The sequence below is a fragment of the Galeopterus variegatus genome, unplaced genomic scaffold (genome assembly GCF_000696425.1).
Source record: "Galeopterus variegatus unplaced genomic scaffold, G_variegatus-3.0.2 Scaffold4457, whole genome shotgun sequence".
Classification (NCBI taxonomy): domain Eukaryota; kingdom Metazoa; phylum Chordata; class Mammalia; order Dermoptera; family Cynocephalidae; genus Galeopterus; species Galeopterus variegatus.
In genome coordinates, this window is record NW_007730568.1 from 44,062 (window position 1) to 60,097 (window position 16,036).

Sequence of the window (16,036 nt, forward strand, 5' to 3'; positions counted from 1 at the left end):
TCTGAGTACAGTCAAGTTTCCCTTCACCGGACCTTAGTGTGTGACAAAGACTCTGGATGAATGACGCTACACTTGTCAAGGCAGGTTCTCACAGCTCATTTTGCAGAACTGTCTGCCACTTCAGGCTTCTGAAGTCCCCCACCCGCCTCTACTTCACAACACATTGAAAGAGAGAAACAAAAGGCTTCGTTTTGCAGGACGAACTCTAGCTTTGTTTTCAGAATCAACACGGAAGATACACAGGGGCCTTTCATTTCTTGGCAACTGGCAGCCACGTTGAATCCAGCCTCCGGTGCGCTGAGATGTGGTGCAGGGTGTGGTGCTGACCTCGGGGGACCTCTACGCAGGGCGAGGGAGGCTGCCTGCCCCGTTCCCCAGCCTGCCCTGTCGTGGCTGCTGGCTCATGCCCTCCATTTCAGAAAGCAGCTGAGCATGGCCCCTTCTCCAACCCCACATCTGGGAGCCCATGGGAGCCAGTGGGCACCTCTTCTCTGGTGGACAAACCCTCCGTCCATAACTCTCAACACACTTTCCACCCTGAGTGGGATCTCAGCACTTTCCAAGGGACAGCCCCCTCCAGGATGGTGATGCGGCCACTGCTTCCCCTATGCAAACCCTCCTTCCAGTCTCTACTGCCACCCCTTCCTGCAGATCTTTGCCCTCTGCCTTACCCCCTTGTTTTCTCCCTCTACCCCCCTAAAGAACCATGACTCCCAAGGCCAGGACAATTTCCCTCAAGGGAGCCTGGTGTGAGGGTGTGAGAGTTGCCCTCCAGCTCAGCCCCTCCCAGGTTCCCATGCCTCCCAGCAGAAGCCATGCTCCGCTCGGTAAGGCAGCTCTGAGCACACCCCACGGCCCACACTGGCCCGCTTTTCCAGTCTCAATCTCTCAGTACTGTTTCCCGGCCTCTTCCCCAAACACATCTCTTCTGATAAAACAGGCCCTTGTCATTCCCTGAACAAGCCTTCACTTTGTCACCTCTGCCTTTGTCCCCACTGTGGTCTCTCCCTGGGATGCACTGCCACATCCCAACTTTGGGACCCTATTCACACTCCAAGACCCAGTGCCGACAGGTCTCCTGTGAAGCCATCTGTCAGTCCTGAGATGTGAGCAAGCACCCGGCGTCTCTCACGGGCTCCTCATGTCCCATGCATGTGAGGACACTGTGTTCACATCTTATTCCTTCTGCTAGATTGAAAAGTGTTGGACGGTTCTGCTAAGCCGAGCCCAAAGTCTTGCAAATAGAAGGTACTGAAAATGTTGCAAGCAAATAAACTAACAAGTGTTTTCCTCCACTCCTTTGAAACCTGGAAGAAGGGGAGGGAATGTATCCACCAGGACTGGACTTCTCTGTGCAGCAAAATACCATTTGGCAGGTCCCTAGGATGGGAACAGCACTGCAATCTCTTTTGTTAACCTCCTGGAAGCTTTGATTCTAGTCTGAGCCACAGCAGCGAGATGTGCAGGACTGGCTGATGCAGCCCAAAAGTGGGCAGTTGCCAAGGAGGTGGGGGCGTGTGAAGGCACCAAACCCTGCCTCAGTGCTCTGGGCTGCAGAGAGAAGCAGCTTCCCTCTCTTCGTGCATGGGCCATGCACACCCAAGACACTCATCCACCCTCTTAGGGTTCTTTCCTATGAAGCTGGTTGCCAAGGAGAGCCATCGGTGGCTTTGGCACAGGCACAAAGTCACGCACGGGAGCACAGTAGTCACCCACTTCCCTGGCAGAGTCCTGTCAGCAAATGTGGCCATTCACTCAGGAAGAAATGAGGGCGCGGCTCATCTGGACCCCCTCAGGTGGGCGCGGCACCCTCTCACTCACTGACAAGGACTTCCTCCTGGGGCCTGCGCCCAGCTCAGAGAGGGCAGGGATGGAAAGCCGGAAGTGGCCATTGGTGGTGGCCAGTGTCACCTTATCTTCTCCCCAGGGTCGTCACCACCTACCAGTGAGGGCCTTCCCCGCAGGACTGCCCCATCCCACCTGCAGATCCCCTCCCACCTGCGTGAGCAGACGACTGCAACCACAACGTTCAGCTGGAGGTCACCCCCGCACCCCACCACCACCATCCCAGCAGGGGAACAGGAGTTTACCAATTTTGGAAAATGAAGAGCTGCGGACTTGGGCCCAGCACTTAAATCAGGAAGATAAAGGACAGGCAGCTGTGAGTGATCGCCTGGGACGTGACATCGACCTGATTTTCCACTTTGCAGAGATGGGCCTCACCTCTCAATTGAACTTACCTCTCACGCTCAGGACTTGAATATCACTGTGCCCCGCAGGCTCTCTGCCACACCCCATCACAGCGTTTCCTCCTGTACGCCCCAAGTCCCGCGTGCTCCCTGAGTCCCACCTGAACTACACCCAGTCTTCTCGGCTCCGCCTTGCTGCCCAGAACCAGCCCTGCCATACTGTGCTCTGGAAGCCCTACAGCGTCCTTCGCCTTCACCTCCAGAGCCACCTCCTCTGCAGTCCTGCTGCTGTGCTCAGTTCACATCCTCACAGCCCGGCCTCCCTCCTTACAATTCACCTCCACACCACAGCTGAGAAACCTTCCTAAAGCCCCAGCCATGTCCCGCCTTTCTCCAGACTCCCCATGGACGCAGAAGCTGAGAAGAAAAGCTTTTGGACTGGCACACAGGCCCGTGGGCCCCCGACACCTCCCTGCACGTGGGCTCTGCACCCCAGCAACGCCAACCCCCAAGCACTCTCCCAAATCGTTCATGCCTCCCTGCTCACTCCTTCTGTGTGCAGTGCCCTTTCCACCTTTGTAATATAGGTATATCTTCCCTGTCCTTCAAAAGGCATGGTCACCACTGCTGCTGGCCTTGCCTGGGGCTTTGTGGGAGTTGTGGGCACCCTGCATGCCTCACCCAACTTTCCTCTCTTCTACGTTTGCCCTCTCATCCCAGCTCTGACTAATGCTCCTGGGGAGTAGCATCCACTTCTTACTGGATCTTTTATCCCCAGAACTTCACACAGTGCCTGGCACCCAGCAGACTTTCTGCAAATGTTGGATGAGGGTGGGTGAACGGAGAGTGAAGGAAGGGTATGCCACATCAGGCTTGTTTCCGAAGGACAGCTGAGGAGATCCTGGATTCTGGCGGGCAGCTCCACAGTTTAAATGCTTGTTTTTCATGCAGCAATAGGAGTTTGAGATATGCACTATCTGGATTTCTCCAGGACATCCTGCCGTTTAGTCCCATGGTTTGAGGTAACACCTTGACTGCATTCCTTAGGACCAATGCATGCTTTTTGCAAAAGGAAAGAACAGAGAAACGGGTCAGCTGCTCACAGCTGCCATTGGCCCTGTGCATCTCTAGTGCTTAGACAGAACCTGAGCATCTCCTTAAAACATCTTTTTGCAGCAATTATCAGAAAAACTCAATCTCATACCCACAGCCTGGAAAGGGTTTGCATAAAATTTAAATTGTCATAAACTGCTCAAGACTGAAGAATGATAAAATATGCACAAGCCAAAGAACTAATATTCACTGCACTGAGAAGCTGTGACATACTGAGAAACCACTATTTTGAACATTTTATAAAGTTATTTTTTCTACCATGTTATGTTTTCTTGACTAACTTACTTATTTGATTCACATATTTTAATTCTGCCATTCACAGTAAAAAAAACTGGTTAGGAGCCATCTCTACTACAAGTCCTTTTTGCTGCACTCTTGGACACAAGAATTTTCAGCTCTATGTAATTATAGAATCTATGGGAGTTCCTTTATTTTCCAGGCTGCCAATAAAAGAGAATTTCTGAGTAATTTTCAGGGGCAAAAAAAAAAAAAAAAAAAATTATCACAAGAGATAGCTTTACAATCTCTATTTACGCTGACGTTAAATAAAATCTTCCCATCAAATATTCAATATCCACTTCTATATACCAACTGAGGGGTTCTAAGTGTCAGTAGATGAAGGTGAAACACTGGTGAAACCTCGCTTTTAGTTGTCTTGAGATCGTTTTTTCCATCTAACATTCTGTGCCACTTAAGCAGATATCAAAACTTGTTAAATGATTACATCTCAGAGGAATAATACTTTTTTTCTTTTTTGGTTCTCATGTTTCTGAGTAAAAGCCATCAGTTTCAAGACAGTAGAGCATTATGTTTTCTCTGCAAATAAAATCTCATAAGTTACAGCAAAAAGTGAGGTAAATTCATGAAGAAGAGAAACAGCACTATTTTTCCTCCTGGCATTTGGGATCTATGATAGGTTAAAAATGATGTTTTTATCTCTGGTGATTTGTCAAACTCTAGATTTCACAAAAGATAAACAGATGCACTAAAGAAAGAATACTTCATCTAATGCTTCATTTTGACACTTTTGGTATCTAAAAAGCATGTATCTTAAAGATCTCCCCTCTCAAAACTCAATAGACTCCATGATTTACACATTTAATTCTGTTTTCAAGACACACTGAAGTGAGAACACGCCAGGAGGCACCTTTAAAGAAAATGATCACATTTGAAACATACAAATTATTTATAGACAAAAAACTCAAAAAAAGAGCTGAAAGAAAATCTGGCTGTCAACAGACAGTTGCTTTTTCTGTTTTTTTCTGTAGTTCATTTTGGTTTTTGTGTGGGTGGCTCATGTGAACTCAAAGGTTATTTGCTAAATGTTTTGTGAGATTAGAACATGTTGTCCTTTAAGGCCTAAATTTAATTTTACATTTATTGCAAATGTGTTTAACTCCACAATATGTGGTATGGGATAATATTTTTTGAATATAAAATTGTACCTAGAGTCTCTATGATAAGACAAGGGTTCCTATGTTTATATTTTTATTTGTAATATAGAAGATCTTACTCTTAATCCTATTCCTAGTGGAAAACCCACAGTGTATACTCAGTACAGACTGTTTCCTTTTTTACTTTTTGCGCCCATTAGCTTGGACATTAACCTAACCTTATTTTGAAACTACTTAAGTGTTTGAAGATGTAAAGTCAGCACGGAGTGTGGACCAGATCTTTGCAGTACATCATGCAAGATACAATATTCCAATCACACATTGGGAAACAAAGGGGCAAAAACACATTTTAAAAATGGCAAGAGCTTATTTTCCTTGCCTCCTTAGCAACACTGAGCTACCAGGTTTGGGTCCAACAAGCACTATGGGCCCTGCAACGTGGGTGGAGAGCAGCAGTTTGCTGGGATTTGAATCTTCCTTCTTCCCCTCCTAGCTGTGTGACCTTGGGCAACTTCTATAACCTCTCTGTGCCTCAGTTTCCTCATATGGAAGTTGGGAAGATAGTGGTTCCTTCCTCATTGCCTTGGGGGGGGGGGTGTTGAGAGTCACTCCAACCATAACGTCTTGCATAAGGTCTGATACACTGAGCACTTCCTGAATGGTAGACCCCCTTACTATGATATGGCCATGGGGCTTCCACACTTTTGTTTTTTGGGGTTTTTTTCCTTTTCTTTTAATCCTCACAGAAACCCTGTGAGATAGAAAATAATAAGAAGCATTATTGAGAGGCAATGTAGTGAAAAGCAGTGCACACCAACTTTAATATAGTAAAGTCTGCTAAATAAATACATGAAGGGAAACCTCCAAACACTCAAAATTCCCATTCTCTGGTATTCATCTGTAGGAAGGAAAGTCCTTAAGGGGTGGGGTGGATAGGGGTTGGGGGCTCTGATGTCTAAAAAGCCTGTCTGAGCAAAGCTTTGGGGTTAGCCAGCCCCGGGGGCAAAGTCATAATGCCACAACTTATTTCTGTGTGTGATCCCAGGTGACTGTTCACCCTCTGAGCCTCAGTTTCCTCAATGGGCTTTGGGAGGTTATTGTGGAGATTAAATAAATTACAAGAGCCAAGCACTCAGCATGGCTTTGGCACAGAGGAAACACTCAACAGACAGAGACTGCTGTGATCACTACAGTCGGCCAATATACTGAGGCCCAACAGATAAGTGACATTTCATTAGCATCTGGGTCAAGGACAGCTGCTAAATTGTTCTTAGCAGCTCTCCACAAAATAAATATCATCCAGGAGTTAGACTTTGCTTTTTCCTTTCTCCCTCCTCTTCCCAATGCAACAGAGTCCTTAAGTTATTTGTGATAAAACTACCACATAAATTGTCACCTCCTTCAAAGGAGAGTGAGTTAGCAGAGTTTCTAAGGACAGCTTTCTTCAGTGACAAGATCTCAAGTTCTGGAGTGATTAGGGCACGCAGGGCCTCTGCCCTCTAGCCAGGGCAGCGTGACAGCACTTCTTCAGAAAACAGCTCTTGGGGTCTTAGTGTCCAGCTGACCCGAACCTCAAGTTCACCTCCATGGCCGTGGGGAGATGGTGAGGCTTCCGGAGGGTAACCCCAGAATTATGACTGAGAGGTGCAACTGCATGATGTCAGAGAAGAGCTCTGCCCTACAGACTCCCTCTCTTCCATGTCCCCCCGTGAGGAAAGGCTAGGAGCAGGTGCAGTATGCGCAGTCCCTGTTTTTAACCCTCTTCTCCCATGTCTATTTGCTGATGAGACACGAAATTAAAATCCAATTTGGCAAAGTTGCATGCTCTATCAAGGGATTACTGCTGCGATGCTTCAAGTTCAGTCAAACTTCTTCATCTTCTTTTTCTTTTAAGAGCCATCCTTGATGTTGGCACAAAGCAACCCATGCTCCTACTTAGAACAGTCTCCATCTTACTAGTTGCCTCCCTCAGACATCCAGTTGGCCAACACCTTGATCGCTGCCTCCCGAAGCAACATCATGCAAGTGCAGTCAGAAGGCGAGTTCTTGCTTTCGTTCCCCCCAAATCTTGCCATCCCCTGCGTTTCCCAGATTTCAGGCGTTACAGTGCCTGTGTCTCTGGCCTCCCTCGACTCCTGCAGAGCATGCAGACATTCACCAGGACCGCTCCTGGCCATTGTGCACTCTCTGAAATGGTGATCTCCTGCTCCCAGATGCATCTTTTGCTCATGGGAACTGCTCATAGGTCTGGGATTCAGCTGCGTGACTGCGACATTCCTCCTATTCCCCAATATGGGGGCCTCACGATTCTACTGGGATCTGGCAGTGAACTGCATTTGCCCATTCCTGGCTCACTAAACCCCCTCACCAGTTTCCACTGCCCATATATTTCACTGGTGCTAGACAAAGAGAGAGAGAGTGGCTCATGGTCTGCAGTACCCAGGGCTCCCTCCTTCCCTCCCACCACCTGTGTGGGGCCACACAGAGACTGCTCTAAAGCTTGTCCCACCTGCAGATGGGTGCCAATGGGAAAAGTAGGTGCATGGGATGTCACGGACGACATGGTACCTCTGGTTCTCCCCTTCCTTCCCCACTCCACCAGACATCCTCCTCCAGCAGTACCAGCAAACTATTGCAGAAACCCATTATTCAAAGAATAAGCTGTGTTGACTTGAGACTGCTGGTTCCACCCCAGGTCAGGTTTGCCCTTGAGCCGAGAAGACGCAGGGTCTTGGGTGACTTCTGCAGTTGAATGTAAGGGGACGACACGTACCCAGGTTCACACAGGACTCCTGGTTGAAGTTGAGGCATTTAATTTTTCTGAGCTTGTGTAATGCAGCACACATTCAAGGAGGTGGTAAGTATATTCCCATAATTTCCTAGAAGATGAATGCCAAAGCTAAAACTAAATCAAGGTGAATGTAGTTTGTATAAAGAATAGCTCCATTAACCATGGGAGGAAACTGCTGATCCCGTGAAGAATATTGGAACAAACACTAATGGATGAAACACAAGAATAATACTTTAATAATGCATGTGATCATGTTTTTATTAACAAAGAAAGTCTTGTTTCAAAACAAAACATCCTTGAGAAGAGTCTGAAATTAATTCTCAATAGGCAGAAATCCACGCTATTATATATTCTAATTACAATTACAACCTGCTCTTAATGTGAACATTCTAAATTATTAGTCACTTTATTAAGAACCAAAAAGGGGCTTCTTGCTGCATAATGAGAACCACTCACAGGCTTTGAGAAGGAGAAAAGCAAGAGACAATTCTGCACAGAGCTGGAAAATGGGGGATGTAATTTATTTAATAAAAGTGCTTAGCTTCTCCTTTTTTGCTTAGGAATTGGTACACCCTTGGGGGTTCAGACAGCACCAAACTTCAGAACTGCTATTTCTAGGGCAAGAGAAAAATGTGTATCACAGAAAAATAACAATTTATCATTGTCATGATTTCATCCTACTACAGAAACCACTAGAGACTGCTTAACATTTTTATTTCAAACATGGTTTTCCCTAGTCTTCAGGTGACAAACGGATACTGATGCCAGAAGGCTTTTTTCCATTTGTTCCTAATAAAAACAGCTAGATTCTGAGTTCATTTTCATCGGGGGTGACGTTAAGGTCTGTGCTTTAACAGACCGATCCTCCTCTTTCTTCCCATGTGCTCTTCCTTCAGAAGTCTCCAAAGGCAACATCAGGACCCGGTCACCGAAGACTGATGGGCTCCCTCTACTTCTGCTCCCATCCCCTGGGGACCTCTGGCAGAGGGGTAGCGTGCTGTTTGAACGGAGTGACGCCCTGACTAAGTCCGTCCTGGCTAGTGCAGGCTCGGAGCACTCTCATCACTAGGACCTGTTCTGTACTGGTACAGACCTCCTCGTTATAGCTGGATTTCTCTGTTTCAAAACATTCCCAGGCTTTCTAAATGCTGCCATTGAACTAATTCTTATTATTTTTCTTCTGTTACATTATTCATCCAAATCCTCTTTATCTGACATTGAACCTGAGGCTAATTTCCTGCAAGTAATCACTTTTGCTACTGTGGTTATTGACTGTAAAGGTTCAGAATCGATCTGGATTTCTATTGTGCTGGGTCAGCATCCAATTCTTGCCATTTCCTCCTGATACGACCTCACACATTGAGACTTAGCCTGTTTAACCTTCTTTTTCTCCCTCTTAAGGAACAAGGGTCTAAACGTTCTACTTTGGTTATGGGAACTAAGGTTTTCATGGAGTAGCGATTAGCAGTCATGAATTTTTTTTATCGAACACTCACTATGGGTCAGATGCTATGGTAAGGGCTTTGGAACATCATCTCATTTAATCTTTTCAACAGCCCCATTAGGTAAATACCACGGTATCCACATTTTGTAAATGAGGACGAAACTGAGGCTCAGAGAGGTTGAGTAACTCACTCACAGTCACACAGCTGGTAGAGATAAAGCCAGGATCTGAACTCAGACAGCCTGACTCTGGAGCCCACGTTTTCAATCCTCATACTCAGCTCAGTTGTGCTCTCCACAAGCAGGCCGACCAGCTGGAGGCTTAACTGGCATCCTTCTAAGGTAAAGGCAATTGAGCAGCAATTCCTGGCTCCTTTCAGTCACATTCTCTCTTAATCACATCTCTGAACATTAATTAGCTTTTCATCTGAAGTCCATATGCTTCATCCTCATGTCCCAGGATGGGCGACATCTGCAGTTAGTACACAGGGGCCCAGAAGGAGGAGTCCTGGCACCCAGACCACAGCATCCCTTGAGTGAAGCCACTAAAAGTCCACACACAGTGGATGGGAAGGCCTGGGAATTACTTGCCTTCAATAAAAGTGTCTTGACTGCTGTATCCTATCATAGATAAGTCTCAGCCCGATCAAAAAGTCTGACGACATCTGCAGTTAGTACACAGGGGCCCAGAAGGAGGAGTCCTGGCACCCAGACCACAGCACCCCTTGAGTGAAGCCACTAAAAGTCCACACACAGTGGATAGGAAGGCCTGGGAATTACTTGCCTTCAATAAACGTGTCTTGACTGCTGTATCCTATCATAGATAAGTCTCAGCCCGATCAAAAAGTCTGAAAAAAATAACCCACCAACAGAAGAGGGGTGGTTTACATAAATTTCTTAAAGCAGGGAGGTTGGTGCTGAGCGTACCAAGACAGTGCAGGGAAGTAGACACCCTGTGGGCTTCAGCACCAGGACACGGTGGACACTCAGATTTCCAGCCAGGCCTGAGGGCATGAGCTGCCCAGATGGTACAACCTGCTGCAACCTCCTAGTTAAAATGCAATTCTATATGGAAGAGACAGGGCATGTACAGATGATTTGGCAGTTAAATTTTGATTTGTGATAAATAAACTGGCATTCTGATATGTCAGTCACTTCTGAGTTCAATTAAGATGAGTCAGTTTCCCTGAGTCTGATATACTATGGGCGTTAAAATAAATTAAAATTCCTGGATCTGCAAACAAGGGAACCCAATTCTGTACCTTAATGATCTATAGGGGAAGGAACTTTCTTTCGCCCTGTGCCTGAGCCTCCTGGTTCCTCTCCTCACCGCCCCAGGGATTAGAAGGTAGAACTCAGTGAAAATCAGGGAGGGTACCATGGTTGTGGGCATTCCAGGGTGTGGTCACTGTGGGAAAAGGCCAGCCCTGGAGGTGATTCTCCTGTGGAGCTCCTGCTTCCCATCCCCATGAGGAGCCTGTGCTCTTAGCACGTGCTCGTTCCAGCCCTCACTCTCAAGCCCTGTGTCATGAGACTCACCCACAGGCTCAAGGTCCCCAAGAGCTGGACTAGAGAAGAGGCCAGGCTCAGTCTGAGCCCAAACCACTCATTCCAATCCAGCTCTCAGCAGAGCTCTTAGAGAGGATGCTGGGCATTCCTGCAGCTCTTAATCACATGGCACTGAATCATGTGGCACTTTGCTCTTTTGGAACTGCCTGGTTGGGGATGGAGGGTGGTGGGCAGGCTGGCGGGCTGGGTTGGATGTAGACAATCCTGGGTTTCTAGCCATAATACCTGCCTTGACTTTTAACAGATCCCATCATAGGGCCCCCACCTCCAGCTCATGAGATGGTGCCCGAGATGCACTAGGAACCAGGTCCCACAGCAGTGGTGACCAGCTCCTGGGGCCAGCAGTGACTTGGTGTGATGGAAAACCCTGCCAGCAAACAAGCTCTGCGAGTGCCTGACCTTCCTCTTTTAATACTTTTCCCCAGGGAGTAAAGTCATGATGGTGAACAAAACAATGACTCTTGACATTAAACAATAATTTCACTGATAATCGGCCATTGATCTTACCTGGTTTTCAGTGTTTCATTTTACTTTGTTATTTTGGTCTTCTGAGGCCAAAATGAATATTCAGGTTTCTCACTATCAGCATTACTGACATTTTGGGCTGGATAATTCTTTGTTGTGGGGGATTGGCCTGTGCACTGTGGGATATTTAGCAGTACCCCTGCCTTCCACCCCCTACCCACCAGTAGCACTGCCCCCTCAATTGCGATAACAAGAAATGTCTCCAAACATTGCCGAATATCCCCAAGAGGGCAAAAATCTCCTCTGGTTGAGAACCACTGCTTTAAAAGTCTGAACCAATGTCTTGCTAATTTAAGGACTGGGTTTAAGTAGTTAGTTCTGGTACTTAAAATTCTTTAGACAGTGGCTCTATTAAATTCTCCTTAGTTTATCTGCATACACACCCTTCCACTTGACTATTTAGGAATGACAGTCACTGTTGGGCAGAGGGCCGGCATTTTAACAACTGGCTCCTATCTAGTGTCATTTGCAATTGTCAGGTGGCCAGTGAGCTGGTCATGATGGGTTAGGCACTGGGCTTTGTGGGTGTCATTTGGTCAGTGTTCCTAGTAAGCTGGGAGTTTATTTACCACAAGCTTTCAGTCTGTAAGTTATTGGGGGCCCTGCATTCACCACGAGGGCTCAGATGGATATGAAAACTCTCCTTTCTCTGTGGCATCATGTTCCTGGATGACCTGCAGACCCCTGAGTCAACTCAATCACAAATATTCAGCAAGCGCCAACTGACCTCTGTGAGTGTGGGCCAGAGACAGGGAGGCAACGTGGTGCAGACACGAGTTCCAGGCACTGAAAAAGTCCTCCTTCTTGGCCATCACCTGTCAAATTGACAAAAGAAAAATAACTGCTGATGAGATTCTGAGAGAATTGAACTTGGTAGTGAGACAGACAGCAAAAATCCAAATTTTCAATACAACATTAAGCACGAGCATAGTGCAAGGCCTTTCGTAGGTTGGCCTCCGTGAACCGCCAAAGCATGGGGTCGTCACCGTGTTTGATACATATGAGCAATTAACACAGAAACTGGATCCACAGTACGTCGTTCATTCACCTGACGAATAGCTATGTGGGTCTACTTTGTCGAAGATGGTCTTTCCATCGCTCTAATGAGGGAGTCTTTCCGTTCGTTCGTGCGTTTCATTTTTCGCTTGGAGAGAAGTGAGGAAATTAACTGGAGTGCAATAAGAGTGAAGAGAATACACAGAGAAGAGAAAGACACCAGTTCAGAGAGCACGTTGTCACCGTCACTCAGGTGGGCTAAAGGCAGATTCTTATCTGACCAGGGAGTTAAATTCGGCACATCTGCCTTTTCCTTCTTGCCTTTCTTTGTTTCAGAAAACTAATGGTTTGATATTTAAACTTTTAGCAATTTTTGTGTGTGTGCTCAAGGAAATAACACTCAAATAGAAAGGTGAACTCCATGTATCCGCTTCCCATTTATTTTAAATTCACACCGTGATGAGCTCTCTCATTTGGAAAGTAACCTGCTTCCCTGTAGCTCTGCAGTTTCTGTAAAATCCCTCCTGTAACAGAGTGCTTTGTGCTCCAGTGGAAAAACAGCGCTGCAGAAAGCTTCCACCCATATATAATTTAGCATGATCGCCTGGGGCAACGGGCACAGTGGAGAGGACAACGTCATGTGTGCACTGAGTTCCACACCTAACCAGGGCTTCTCATGATAGTCGAGGGAGAGGGTAGTGTCTTCCTCGCTCCCTGAATAAACACCTTTCTGCATTGGTGTCACGATGACAACTTGAAAAGGCAAGGCACAGGCATGCAACTCTTTGGGAACAGCATGCAGAACATCCTCGGCAGAGGGGAGGACAAGCACTGGCCAAATACTCCCAGGAGCTCTGGAAGGAGGACCTGAAATGCTGCCCATCAGACTGTAGAGGATAAAGGCAGGAAATCCTAAGCATGTACCTACTGTCTCCCACCATTGCATGGGAGGCAGAGAGGAAGAATAAAACACTGTGCAGATGTGTCCAAATAGAATCAAAGGCACTTCTTAATGTTTTAAAATCTCAATGTGTAGAGTAAGTTTTTTACTGGCCTGATTAAGAGAAAGCCAGGGACAGATAATTGGCCAGACAGTGTAGAACCCTGCCTGAAGAAGGGACCACAGATGGGAAAACTTTACAGAGGACCCTTTGCAAAGCCTGCTGTGGCTACACCCCTCAAAAAGTATGAGGGAAAAGGAAAAAGCAAGTTCAAATTAAGGGAAAGTCCCCTTGAAGGCCTACCAGCCAGCTCCTAAGTGCTTTTCCTTATATGTTCACATCACGGTACTGCTGGAGCAGGCTCAGTGTAACCTCATCCCTGCAGTGAGTGGCCCCCCTCCACCTCCAAACCCACCCCAGGCAGGAAGGAGAGCACTCAGGTTTTGGAGCATGTTGATAGAGAGGCAGCTTTACTAGGGCAGATGCCCAGGAAAGCAGCTGGCTGAGAAGCCTCTGTCCCCTTGAATTAGAGTTTATTGGTAGGAAACAATAGGCTGAAACCAACTGGGCACTGCATGGTCGTCCACACACCCAGGTGGGCTGACCCAGAAGCAGGGTGGGGTCCACACTCCATCCTACTATCAAGTGGTCAAGATGAAATGATCAGAAAGTCAAACTCTGGCTTGGCCTCCAAGTGTAGAGATGGTGTTAACTTCCAGAGTGTGCTGCCCACAATTACAATCCTATAATTGCTTATGTGATGCACAAGATTTTAAAATGTATTTAGTGCACAAACAATATTGTGTAACAACAGAAATCAACCCTACCACCTCAAAAAACCTTAATACGAGTTTCAGGGGAAAGGATTTTTAAAATGATACGGTTGGTCATTAGGCAGTAAAACTGCTGCTGAAAACCTGTGTGTAAATTAGCCTTATGCAAACTAAGTCTTCTTAAAATGCACCAGACACCAGGCACTGTTTTTAGCACTTGACTGTGTTTGCTATTTAGTCTTCAGAAGCCCTGGAGGTTTGTTTTATTGATATCTTCATTTTGCAGGTGGAAAACTGTGACACAGAAAAGTTTAGTAACTTGCCTGGGGTTGCAGAGCTCGATTCAGACTGTGCACCCAGTAGGACTGAGCCTACCTGCCTAACCACAGGCTACACTGCCTCCTGATGGACTGAGGATGAGTTAGTTCCCTGGCAAAGGGATGTATTTTCACACATGGTCACATCTAATGTAAATAACAACCCACACTTAAAGCCTTTAATGAAAAGATGTGCTTATTTCCTAATAAATCATCTCATAGTTAAAGCACAGAGCTGAATACATGAAGAAACACTTTGCCCATGGTGGATACCTATACCCATTCATCCCTCTTCTTTTCTAAAAAAATCTCAAATAGATATGAGAGAACTTGAAAAAGTTCATGGAAAGGTTAGTATTATCTTTTAATTCTATTTGTCCATGAACTTTTTGAAGCACCCTCATGTAGGCTTAAAAATACTTCTTACAGAGAAAAACCTCAACTAATATCATACTTAATAGTAAAAGCCTGAATGCTCTCCCCCTAAGTTCAAGAAGATGATGTCCATTAATCACTACTTCTGTTCAGCACTGTACTGGAGGCTTTAGCCAGGGCCATAAGGCAAGAAAAAAAAAAAAAAAAGAAAGAAAGAAAGAATTAAAAGATAGAGATTAGAGAAAAATAAGTAAAATTGTCTTCATTCAAAAAGACTTAATTGTCTATGTAGAAAATCCTAAGGAATATATATAAAACTACAAAAATAAGTGAATTAAGCAAAGTCACAAGGTACAAGATAAAAAANAAAAAATCAATTGTATTTCTATATTCCAGCAATGAATAGCTGGAACTCAAAAAACAATGTCATTTACAATAGCATGAAAAATATGAAATACTCAGGGATATGTTTCATAAAATACATGCTAAAGCTAAACATGAAATTGAAAAAACATTGCAGAAGGAAATTTAAAAAGACACCTAAGAAAAGGGAGAGATATACTGTGTTCACAGGTCAGGCAACTTGATATTGCTAAGATGTTACATCTCATATTGACCTATACATTCAACACAATGCCAATCAAAATCCCAGCAGACTTTTTCTTTTTTCTTCCTTTTTTTTCAGTAAAAAACTATAAGCTAATTGTGAAATTCGTATGGAAATACAGAGGACCTAGAATAGGTAAAAGAATTCTGGGGGAAAAATAAGTTTGGAGGATTCATACTACCTGATTTTAAGACTTACTGTAAAGCTATAGTAAACACAACATATGGTGCTGGGATAAGAATAGAAATATAGATGAATGGAACAGTCAGAGGATCCAGAGAGAGAGCCACACTTGCATGGTCAACTGATTTTCTACAAGGGGCCAAGGCAACTGAATGGGGGAAATACAGTCTCTTCAACAAACGGCACTGGAACAACTGAACATCCACATGCAAAAACCAAACAAACAAAAAAATAAATGAGCTTCAACCCTTACTTCATATTACATACAAAATTTAACTCAAAGTGAATCATAGACCTTAACGTGAGAGCTAAATCTACAAAACGTCTAGAAGAAAACATAGGAGAAAATGTTAGTGGCCTTGGATTAGGCAAAGATTTTGAAATAAGCACAAAAAGCTTAAATTTTATCAAAATTAAATTTTAAATACGCTGTTAAGAAAATGAAAAGGCAGGTAATGGATTAGGAGAAAATATTTGTAAATCAAATATATAATAAAGGACTTCTTTACAGGATTTATAAAGACATCTGAAAACTCAGTAGTAAGAAAACAAAATCCAGTTTAATGAATGGGCAAAAATTTGAACATTCTTCACCAAAGAATTATAAATGGCATATAAACACATGAAAAAGATTTGAGAAACGTAAATTAAGACTACAGTGAGGGGCCAGCCTGGTGGCGCACTGCTACAGTGTACTGCTTGGGAGCGTGGGGGCGCTCCCGCCGAGGGTTCGGATCCCGCATACAGACTGGCCGCTCACTGACTGAGCGAGGTGCGGGCGCAACACCGAGGGTTGCGATCCCGTTGCCGGTCCCGGTCC

The 16,036-nt window shown here is 45.4% G+C and overlaps 1 protein-coding gene across 1 annotated transcript in view; it reads right to left on the reverse strand.

Annotated features, from left to right (window-relative positions):
* The window catches only part of LOC103603109 (acyl-coenzyme A oxidase-like protein), a 175,874-nt gene that overhangs the window by 31,160 nt on the left and 128,678 nt on the right, over window positions 1–16,036 (reverse strand). Inside the window, exon 6 of the mRNA XM_008587582.1 lies at window positions 11,752–11,839. Within this exon, the coding sequence (XP_008585804.1) occupies window positions 11,752–11,839 (88 nt within the window). The remainder of the gene's footprint in view (window positions 1–11,751; window positions 11,840–16,036) is intronic.